Source organism: Quercus lobata, chromosome 2 (assembly GCF_001633185.2).
Source record: "Quercus lobata isolate SW786 chromosome 2, ValleyOak3.0 Primary Assembly, whole genome shotgun sequence".
Lineage (NCBI taxonomy): Eukaryota > Viridiplantae > Streptophyta > Magnoliopsida > Fagales > Fagaceae > Quercus > Quercus lobata.
Genome location: NC_044905.1, coordinates 74600887 through 74612990, shown reverse-complemented (window position 1 = coordinate 74612990; position 12104 = coordinate 74600887). Strand labels below are relative to the sequence as shown.

Below are 12104 nucleotides of genomic sequence, written 5' to 3'. Positions count from 1 at the left end.
ACTTTTAACAAGCTTCAATTATTGAATCAACTACACATTCAGCACCTCAATTAGTAATTTCATAAAGTTTATCTAGTTATTTTACTCTTTTTAATACTTACCCAAAACAGATTTTATCTTAGTCTATCATTTAGGAGCACATGCAAGCATAACAATGATTCAATTTGAATTAATCAATAATCTCTAGAATCCAACCCATATACAAAATCATTTAACCATCACCTAAGTTTAAAATGAACAATAGCTTCTTTGTAGACACAGATTCTTGGAGTGATAAGAGCTAGAATCACTCTAATTTCAAGTTGGAAACAAGAGCTTGAGAAGATTTGAAATAAACTCTTGTTGCTGTTGGACCCGTAAGTGTGAGAGGGAGAGAAGAGTCGAGAGTTTTTATTTCTTTTAATGTTGGACCGTGGGTATGAAAGAGGGAGAGAGTTCTTGATTGTTGTAGTTGCTTTGAAAGAGTCAAAGAGAGATAAGATGAAGGCTTATCTTTCTTTGATGTGTGGACCCGTGAGTTTAACAAAAGGGATTCAAGAAAGCTCCTAACTCTTTCCTTAAGAGAAAAAAAGAGCAAAGTGAGGTGAGAAATTCAGATTTGCATGGACCTATGGAAAATGAGAGGAAGAGAGTTTCTTGGATGTTCTAGTTGCTTGAGAAAAGTCAAAGAAGAAACTAAGTGGAACTTGCTTATTGCATGGCTGGCCGCCTGGCCAAGTCTTGGTCTTTGGGGTTTGTCAATATGCAAGACACTTTGGCTTTACATGCGTTGAATTTCAATTGGTTGCATGTGGGTGAAATTTCTACTATATTATCTCATGCGTCATGCTTAATTAAAACACCAACTATATATTTAATAACTTAAACCACTTAATATAATTTTGCATATACTAAATATATATTTATAATACAAATAGCCATTTCAATTATTTATAATCTTTACAATTCTTATTCAATGACATTATATAATAATATATTTATTAAATTCTCTTCTATTAATTATAAAAAGAAAGTGGCTTGAAATAATAATTAACCATTCAAATGCATATTTTAATTATAAAGTTAGGTTGGGATGTTATAGGGTTGCTATAAGTACACAAAAGGTAAATTTTTAAGGAGAGAGATGAGGAATTTCCTTATGTTTCAATCATCTTCGTCTTCATCATTATCATCTTCTTTCTTCCTTGTAGCTTTCGAACTGTCTAAAAAAAAAAAAAAAGATGCAAAGACTTTGAGGGATGAGAGAGGGGTGGAGACTTTGTGGGATAGGAGAAAGTGAGAGTAAGATACTTTATGGGTTAGGTGGGGGTAGGTGAAAAATAATAAAAAATGAGGAAAAATATTATTTTAGTAAAAAAAGTGTGTATAATAGACAAATTGATGTAAGTATTTTGTAAAAATGATGGTGTAAAATAGAAAAAATAAGTTTTTTATATAAAATATAGGAAATCTTTTAAACATATTGATGCGGTTGCTCTTATTGTAGCACTTGTGCATTTATGCATAATTTTACATCCACTAATGTAAAAAATGTATAAAAGGAACTATTTTTTATATTTTGCAAGAGTTGATGGATTGCTCTAAATACACAAAAGGTAAAATTTTAAACTCCAATATTAAAGGTCTTTTTAAATATTATTTATTATTAAAAATTAAAAATTTATTACTAAAAAAAAGAAATAAAATAATTTTTAAATTATAAATAATAGCGTTGTACCTAGTTTTAAAAGGGTTGGTACCTAGTTTTAGAAGGATAGTTGCGTTTTTTTTCTCCGTAAACAGTACAGACCGCGAAAAAAAAAATACAAAACACGCACGCCTACCGCCATGACAAACGCACACTAACGCCCTTGTCAAATGAATGGAAAGGTTGTCAGTGACCCTATAAAAATTTGTCTAGCACACTGCCCGAGAGCGAACTGCAGGTCCAAATTCCAAAATTTTTCTTATTTTATTATTCTTTTTTCCTTTTCTCTTTAGTCTTTGCCACCTAGCCGTTTCACACTTTCACTTCCTTCGCATTTATGTATCTTTCTAACTTATTTTCTGGTTGTGTTTTCTCCCCACGTTGTGTCAATTGTCACTCTTCCACTTCTCTCTATAATTATCATCTCCATCTTTAACTTCTGTGGTTTCCATTGCTCTCTCTTCTTAGTATTTCTTTTCCACATCTCAGTTCTCACTCTAAGTTCCCTCAAAACAACTCATCACTGCCAGATCAAACTCACCGCTGATGGTGGTTTTTTAAGATGCAGCTGTACAGGTTCGTATGTGCATATCGTTTTTCCTTTTTTATTATTATTATTTTTCCCTTAAAATTCATACCGGCCGATCTTGAATTTCGGCCAGAATTTGCCAAAAGACCCGAAACACCCGAAATGTTCCGAAATTTTACCCGAGGTGGAAAAGGGGTTACTGTTCCGGTTTGCTTCCCGGCACGATATTTTCCGGCCATTCCGGCCGGAGCGGAACGGTATCCTTAAGTTTTTATTTTTTCCTTCCCGTATAGCATCGTTTTTCTCTGGTCAGAACCAAGCTCTCTGTCTCTCTGTCTCTCTCACTCTCAGACCTCGCTAATATGTATGTGTGCGTGAACAGTGAAGGTGAAAAAATACAGAGGGGTAAGATGAACCAGAGACGATTTCACTTGTGAAAGGAAGAAGAAGAGAAGTAGAGAGACCCACGGTAAGAGCATTGATTTACCCTTTCTTTTTTTTCTTTTTTTCTATCTTATATTATCAATTTTCAAAATATTTTTTGAAAACATATTTCAAAACTCCACCAAGATTATCTATTTTAGACTATATTTTATTAAAATATCAATTTTTTATGATTTTATAAATTAAAAAATATCAATTTTCTTGATTTTATAAATGGTTTCTCTTTCTTTGCACAACAACAACCATCTACTTTCCTCCTTCATTCATTCATTCATTCATTTTCGTTCTTGAGATACAGTTAAAAAAATTAAATACAAAATGAATAGGGATAGTGTAGCTATTGAAGTAAACTTGTAAATTTACGCATCTGAGTGATTTTGAAGCTTTATCACTCTAAAATTTATACATTTTTCTATTACGCATTATGTGATGCAAATTTTTTAAGAGCATTTTCAACTGATTAGGTAAATTTTTGTATTGTTTGAAAAATAAATAGTGATTTTTACTCTTTTTAGCTACTCATTTTTTCAAATACACTAATACATTTTGTAACAGACTTTCTATCTCATTTAAATATTATTTCTTCATTCATTATTTATTCTTTTTTTTTAACAACTACACGCCTTCTAAGTACTTTACGCATCTGAGTGATTTTGAAGCTTTATTGCTCTAAAATTTATACATTTTTCTATTATGCATTATGTGATGCAAATTTTGTAAGAGCATTTTCAGCAAATTAAACAAATTTTTGTACTGTTTGAAAAATAAATAATGACTTTTATTTTTTTAGCTATTTACTTTTTTAAATACACTAATACACTTTTCAACAGATTCTCTATCTTGTTTAAATATTATTTATTATTCATTATTTATTCTTTTTTTAACAACTACACACCTTTCAACATTTTTATATTCAATACTTTATCATTATAATAATAATAATAGAAAAAAAAATTTGAAGAGTGAACAGTATTGTTTATGAGGAAAAAAATTTCAGGTATAGAAAGTCTGTTGGAGTCATTTTGTGGGTTTATTTTCTATAATAGAGTATTTTATGTTTAGAGAGCTTATTAGAGATGCTCTAAGAGCATTATTTTCCATTGTTATAGGCCAAATGCCATTTTCAAATTCTAAAACCCATTATCTATTTTAACCCACTGCTTTACAATACAACTTTCATTACATGTTCTATTTTAAGATTTAACGCATTAAAATAATATATCCATCATATTAAAATATTGGCGAAAATACCATATTGGTTTCTACATTTTGGGATTACAGTCAATTTGTTCCCTGCATTTTAATAGCAGTTGATTTGGTTCCTGTTATTTTCACTTTGTAGTCAATTTGATTTCTACCATTAAATCATTTATGAAAAATGCTTACATGAGTCATGACAAACTGTGTGTGTTTTGGCACTCTTGAAACTTATGTGGCAACTAAAATAATAATAAAATATTTTTTATTGACATTAAAAAATGCCACTTCGGCATCCAAATAAAAAAAATTAATTTGATCATTTTAAAAAAAAGAAAAAGAATTTAGATATGGAACACACGGATCTTGAACATGAACAAAAACATTGAACATAGAAAATTCAAAGCAAAATCAATTCCTCCAAATCAACCTCAACAAACCCCAGTTTTTTTTTTTTTTTTTTTTTTTGTCCCTGCGCTCTGTGAATCAGCTCCCACCCCAGTTATTATTATTTTTTTTTGTGCTTGGTGCTCTGTGAATCAGCTCCCACTGTTCCCTTAGGTAGCTCAAATAGTTACCTTGGAATTATTTTTTTGAACTTTTGTAATTTTAGGGATTTGCAGATTGCTTTGTCATCCTTAGAATTTTTAGAACTGTGGAATGTAGCAATGTGATTTTGGTGTATCTTGATTTGGTGAATGGATGGATATTGGGTTGGTTTGTGATTCACGATGGTGGCTTTTGATGAATAGAATATGAAGTTTTTTTTTTTTTTTTTCCTCATCTTTGACAATGTGAAAGATGATTGACTGTGTGTTGTGGAGGTTAATATGGGTTTTGATTTGTGGAGATTGATTTAGGATTTATATTTTTGGGTTCATGTTCTTGTTCATGTTGAAGATTGTTATGGATCTGAATTAATGTATTTTTTTTGTTTTTTATTATCATTATTTTTTATTTATTTAAAATTGAAAATTAATTTTTTTAATTCAAATGCTGATGTGGCATTTTTTAATGTCAATAAAAAAATATTTTGTTATTATTTTAGTTGCCATGTAAGCTTTAATAGTGCCAACAATACACACCGTTTGTCATGTAAGCATTTTCCGTTAGTGATCTAACGATAGGGACTAAATTGACTACAAGTTGAAAATAACAGGGATCAAATTGACTGCTACCTAAATGTAGGGACCAAATTGACTGTTACTCCAAAATGTAGGGATCAAAATGATGTTTTCGCTTAAGATATTCTTCATTTTACCTCGCTTCTCTCTACATTTGATCTCACAATCCATAAAACCAGTAAAACAATAATTTCATAACCCATAACTACCGGCCACCATGACCAAAACCAAAATCCAACAAAATTTGCAACAAAATCATCTCAAAACCGATCAAAATCACACATAAAAAACAACCAAAAATCACCAAAACCCGTAAAATCTTCACAAAAAAAAAAAAAAAAAAAAAAAAAAACAAAGAGAATTGAAAAGAGAAAGATTTAAAGAACCACCATTGGACCACAACCCGACCACCACTGCCTTTCTATACCCAAAACCTGACCACCACCACCACTGCAACACAACCTGACCGCCATCACTGGTGTGCGTCACCCCACAATCCACATCACAAACCCAACTGATCTCAACTGCAAAAATAACCCAACTATCGTCGATATGAACTGCGAAAAAAAAAAAAAAAAAAAAAACCCCAACCACCACGAATTGAGGGGAATTTTGCCATGTAATACCATTTTTGAAACATATTTGTTAGTAAGCATGTTTTTAAACATATTAGCAAACTAGCATATCCAGTCTCTTAGACTTGAGTTCACTGTAGAAACTTGAGCCTAAGGTACTCTAGTTCTATATGCTGGTAAGAGTTGATGTGGGAAATTATACATGTGGAACTCGAGTCTTAAAGTTAAGACTTGAGTTCCCTAAAGCACAACATTCATCCTAAACTGCAAAATAAAAAACAACAAACCCAGAGAGAAACAACAAGCCCAAGCTAAGAGAGTTGCTCTAGTGCCAAGATCAAACCCAAGCTAAGAGAGCCGCTTTGGAGTTGAGATCGAAACTACCGTGGGGTTGTGTTTTGATTTGGCCCATTTTGGTATGGAGAAATGAGTATTTTTTTTTTTTTTTTTTTTCAAGGTTTGGGTTTTTGAGAAATGGGTTTGGTTGTTGGGGTTCTTCTTCTTCTGTCAAATCATTCTTCACTTTGTAGTCTGTACGCCTTCTTCTTTCAGCTCTATGGAACTTCCACGTGGATAATTATATCCACATCTGCTTGGAATTCAAGTGTTTAAGGCCTGATTTTTACACTGAACTTGAGATGCTAGTTTTGGAAACCTGCTAACTAACGAAATTGTTCCTTAAATGGTGTTAAATGGCAAAAACCGCCATCTTAATCGTAAAAACAAACTCCATCGCCGCCAATCTCAATAGTTGACTCAAAAAAAAAAAAAAAACCCACAACCATGGTGAGAGAGAGGGAGAAGAGAGAAGATAGAAGAGAGAAAATAGAGAGGGGGAAGAGCTTAAGTTTGTGTGGTCGTGTGAGAGAAGAGAGAGGAAAGATAAAAGAATTGAGGGAGGAGAGAGGAGAGAGATGAGTATAAAAAAATAGTTTTTTATTTTTACAACATGCTACAGTACCCTCTTACTAGTAGAAGGGTACTATAGCATGCTGTAAAAATAATTGGGTTTCACAACATCTGATGAGGTATATTTTTTTGTGTTTGGTGTGCTAAGTGCTAAAATTTTAGCATATTCTAACATTTGGCATACCTGATGCCCATGCTCTATGGATATTAGTAAGAAAGCCTGGAAGAAAGGCAAAGATTACAAATTTAAGTAAACAAAATGAGTGGGTAAACGATGTGGTGCATCTGTGAATTGGGAAAATTTAATTAGTTGGATCCTTCAAGAAGGTTCATTGTTTAGAATTACCTAATATGTTAGTGTTATTCACCAAAGAACCATAATAAATGTTTTTATAAATAGTAATCTTATTTTATTTGAGATTAAAAAAAATTATATTAAATTCATTATTTTATATTATACTAATGGTCTATATACATTAGATGTAAGGTGAAAAACCCATTTTCGTCCTTACATTTTCACACGATTCCCACTTTGGTCCCTATCTTTTTTTTTTCCACCACTTTTAGTCTCTATCCTGAAAAACGCGTCTCGTTTTAGTCATTTCCGTTAGTACCCTAACGGCTCCGTCCTACGTGGCAAACAGAACTATTAAAATAATAATAAAAAATTTTATTTTAACATTAAAAAATACCACATCTGCATTTAAATTAAAAAAATTAATAAATTAATTTTAACTAAATAAAAAAAATTAAAAACAAAATTTTTTTTTTGACTTAAATGGTAGAAAATTAAAAACAGGATTAAAAATAAAAAATCGCATAAATGAAGATCTAAGTACGCCTTGAACAAGAACACAAACCCAGATCTAATAACACAAACTCAAAAATTAAAATCCAAAAATTAAAAATTTCAAAATCACCATTTTCTCAAACCCAGCAAAATCATCAAATCCTAAAGCGCCAAAGTACCAAATCAATACAAAAATACAACACAAACAATCCAAATAAAAAAATCTCAAACTCAGAAAAACCTATCAACCACCACCTCTGAAGCAAGCCATGAACCTAGGGACAATCACAGTGACCATACCCACCAATAAATCACAAACCAAACCACAAATGAAGAATCAAACCACGAAGCAAGCCACAAACCAAACCCAGATCGGAACCACCAACCATCGCCACCGCCACCACCACCCTGACCCAAATTGGAACCACAACCCAAGAAAAATTAACCAATGAAACCCACGAATTTAGAACAAACATCATGGCCCACTCCCAACAACACAATCAACAAAACCCCCCCCAAAAATCCAAGACTAGCGACAAAAGCCAAATGTGAAAGAGGGAGAGAAAGAGAACTCGCCGCCGTTGTGCTGTTGCCTTGGACCTAATTTGGTAGGGCTGATGGGTTCACGATGGGCCAATGGTTTTCAGGTGGATGGGCTTTGCAATTTAGAGGTCGAAGTGCTCTCTCACGTTTTTGGTTGGCGAACACAACCCATTCTTTTGGTTTGCGTTGCAAAAGAAGAGTAGAAGATCCGTCGGAGGATTCGATGCTGTATCCATGTTGCAAAAGAGAAAAAGATCCGGATCATTCGATCCGGTCAAAACTCTATTATGTGTTGATCGAGGTCCTTAGTCGACTCCCTTGCCGATCGGCTATCCAATGGTGGCGTCGTTGACTTGAGGTTTGATCGATGAGAGCTGTAGTGGAACGAGCTTTCCGTTGGAGAAGAGCTTGTTGGCGGGGAGCATGGCCACCGGATCTAGGTTTGCTGGGTTCAACTTGCTTGGGATGGGTTTTTCTAAGTTTGAGATTTTTTTTTTTTTTGGATTGGTTGTGTTGTATTTTTGGATTGATTTGATACTTTGAGGTTTTTAATTTTTGGATTTTAATTTTTGGGTTTGTGTTATTGTTGTTCTTGTTCAAAACTTACTTGGATTTCCATTTATGTGATTTTTGATTTTTAATCTTGTTTTAATTTTCTACCGTTTCAGTCAAAAAAATTCTGTTTTTAATTTTTTTTATTTAGTTAAAATTAATAAATAAATTTTTTTTTAATTTAAATGCTGACATGGCATTTTTTAATGCCAAAATAAAAATTTTATTATTATTTTAATATTTCCGTCTGTCATGTAGGACGGAGCCCTTAGGTTATTGACGGAAAGGACTAAAACGAGACGCGTTTTCTAGGATAGGGACTAAAAGCGGTGGAAAAAAAAAGATAGGGACCAAAGTAGGAATTGCGTGAAAATGTAAGGATGAAAAAGGGTTTTTCGCCTAGATGTAATCCCAAAATATGTTGGTATTGAACAAACCAAAACGGTATTCACAATATTGGTTCAAACCCATTCCCTCTCCCTCTCTCTCTCTCTCTCTCTCTTTCTCTCTCTCTCATCAAATTAAAAGTTTGAAACCCTAGCCACTCTCCAGATCTGAGCTTCTTATCGGAGTCCAGGACCGATAAACCCTAGCCACTCTCACTCTTTCTCTCTCCATATCAGAGCTTTTGATTGGAATCCATGGCCGAAAACCTAGGCTTTGCTTTGCTGATATAGGCATCATTCAGGTTGTTCTCCAGGGGTCAATTGTAGGCGAGAGGTGGCTCTGACTTGCTTGAGTTGGAGGTGGCTTCGTGGTGGTCATTGGACTCGTGGTGCCTACCTCACTAAAGATGACCTTAGATCTCAGATCCAAAGCCGCTGGCTCCAAGAATCTAACAATGGTTTTTTGTTTTAGTGAAAGTATGGCTTTTGTTGGAGTTAGATTTGTTAGGGCTTCTCTGTATTTTGCTTATTTTTGGTGGATCTCAGCCACTTGGTAGGTGAAAAAGTGTGGGAAATTGCAAGGAATTTGTTTAATTTTCTATGGATCTTGAATTCGTTTAGTTGGTGAGAAAGGGCAAGAAAATGAAATAAAATTATGTTCAATTATTTTGAGGTTTTTAAAAAAATAAAATTTTGTTTAGTTATTTAAAAGGATATTTTTGGAATTTCATTGAAAAATTGTTAATTATTTTTGGAATATTAGAAACCAATCCAATGATTTCAAATACATTACCGTGATGTGATGGAATATTTTGACCAAAATTATTTGGTCAATGATTTAGATAGTTTAAAATCATTGGATTTTCTTCTTAAAAAAAAAATCATTGGATTTGAAATAATATCCAACCTCATTGAGTTTCAGAAATCTCTTACCGCACTCCAAAATGACAATAACATCCTAAAACTAGGGAGTTCATTGTCTGGCGCGTTCGAGTTTGGAAGGGATTTTTGGACTGCCTTGGCGATGTTGGTTTCCTGAAAACTGTCATCTCACCGCTCGATTGGTATTCCAGCAACATCAGTGGTGGCTTCCATTGGGTTTCAAACCGATTACCCACACAACAAATCAACCATAATCAAACCCAAAACTTGAGATATAAAACCACAATCAAACCCATTATCCACACAACCAATCAATAGATTTGGGCTGATGTTGGGTTGATTCAGTTGAAGAAGAAGCAGATTTGGGCTTATGTTGCGTTGATTCTACTGAAGAAGTAGTATATTTGGGTTGATGTTAGGTGTATCCTATCGGCCAAAATGGGAATTTCATAATTTTCCAACTATATAGTTAATAGTCCTGGTTCCCAAACTATATTATTTACTAGCATCTTTAGTCTTTAAAACTCGATTTTAGCCTATAAATCGAGTCTAAGAGACTCGATTCCATGGTCCGATCACGTCCGATGTGGCATATTTTTTCACGTGGCGACCACATGGAAATTGAGTCTCTAAGACTCGATTTATAACCCTTATAACAACCCAAAACTCCAGAACTTTAGAGAAGAACCTAGAGAAAAAAAAAACCCACAGCCAGCGCGACCCAAGTAGATCACCACTGTGTGCGACCTAGCGCGAGACCTAGGCCGCGTGTGACTAAGGCCGCGTGAGACCTAGGTCGCGTGCAACCCAGGCCGTGTGCGACCTAGGCCTCGCGCGACCCAGGCAGCGCGCGACCTAGGTCGAGTTCTCTCTCTCCTATCTGAGTCTCTAGATTCTTTCTCCCTCCCTCTGATTTGATTGTACTGGGATTGGGGATTCTTTCTCCCTCTGATCTGATTGTACTGGGATTGGGATTGTTGTGTTTCTAGATTTCTTAAATTTTTTTTGGGTATTTCGACTTGTACGAGAGACTTGAGACTTAAAATTTTAAATTTTTTTTTTTTTTTTTTCTGATTGTATTGGGATTGAGATTGTTGTGGTTCTGGATTTCTTAAATTTTTTTTTTTGGGTATTTCGGCTTGTACGAGAGACTTGAGACTTAAAATTTTTTTGGTTTATAAATCGAGCCTTAGAGACTCGATTTCTAGGTGGGAATAAAATGCCACATCAGACCATGGAAATTGAGTCTTTGAGACTCGATTTATAGACCAAAATCGAGTCTTAAAGACTCGAGATGCTAGTAAATAATATAGTTTGGGAACCAGGACTATTAACTATATTGTTGGAAAATTATGGTTAAATTCCCATTTTCGCCTATCCTACCGAATCATATGGGATAGGGGTGTTTATATACATATAATTGGCGGTACAATGTGGTGTTTTAATCACAAAACGTTTGTCAACAACTGTTCCGGTCGACTACAGAAAGTGTCCTCCCTAAACACCATCCCGTTCATCGTTGGTAACCCAACACAACAGTTCAAACGGATTTGCTTTGGTTCAGAGCTTCTGTCTGGATCTGTTCGTCTTCACACATACCTAAAACCACAAAAATAAACAAAATACCCATAAAAGCATCATAAGACTTGAATGGCCCAATTAAAATGAACAAACCCAAAATCTATGAACTGACAAATACCCATAGAAAGCCCCAAATTAACCTAAATAACCAAAACCTCTAAAATGACTAACTTACCCTAAAACCTAAAAGACGACCAAAATACATTGAATGTTCCAGAATGACCAAATATTTCCCAACTACTAAAATGAGCAAAATATCCCATAAACCTTTAAAATGACTAAGGTATCCCTAAAATTTCTAAAATGACAACAATACCCAAAAGCTCAAAAATGACTTAAATGGATTTACTTCTAGGGAATCCATTATGTTTTTTTAGATTCCGTATCTTCCTGTACATTTTTTTTTTTTTTTTGTTTTTGTTTTTCTGTTGTTTGTTACTTCATTTGAAAAATGAAGCATTCTTCTTTTAATACTAGTTTTCTTATCTATCAAAGAAAGAAAATGAAAAGGCATTTAAACGATAGATTAAAAAATTTTAGAATTTCAAATCCTCTTATTTATAAAATGGATTCAAACAAAATTTTGTAAAGTCTATAGATTCCAAATCAAGACATTCCAAATCCATTGACTTAAAATCTAAATCTAAATACCATTTCAAGTATCCAAAAGCAACCTAAGAATATTTTATTGATTTTGACTGGTAAGCAAGGTGGCTTGAATTGATGTTTGTAGGGGTCTTGAGATGGCACATAGAAGGGGTTCTGATCAGCAAATGTCATGGACGAATTTAGAAGAACCGATTTTGGATAGTGAGGCGGTGCCTTCTTCTTTGGTTGAGATTGCTCCAATTCTTCGTGTGGCAAATAAAGTTGAGGCTAGCGAACCAAGAATTGCTTATCTCTGT

At 33.8% G+C, this 12104-nt stretch overlaps 1 protein-coding gene across 9 annotated transcripts in view; it reads left to right on the top strand.

Annotated features, from left to right (window-relative positions):
* The first annotated feature begins 1903 nt into the window (after nt 1–1903).
* The window catches only part of LOC115976585 (callose synthase 3-like), a 93694-nt gene continuing 83493 nt past the window's right edge, over nt 1904–12104 (top strand). For 6 of the 9 annotated variants that reach the window (XM_031097938.1, XM_031097946.1, XM_031097945.1 and 3 more), the window contains exons 1-3: nt 2025–2263; nt 2599–2685; nt 11933–12102. In XM_031097938.1, coding sequence (XP_030953798.1) covers nt 11943–12102 — 160 coding nt within the window. In that variant the 5' untranslated portion in view covers nt 2025–2263; nt 2599–2685; nt 11933–11942. Of the gene's footprint in view, nt 1926–2024; nt 2264–2598; nt 2686–11909; nt 12103–12104 lie in introns of those variants that run through there. The other 3 variants (XM_031097939.1, XM_031097941.1, XM_031097942.1) reach the window with 3 other exon arrangements.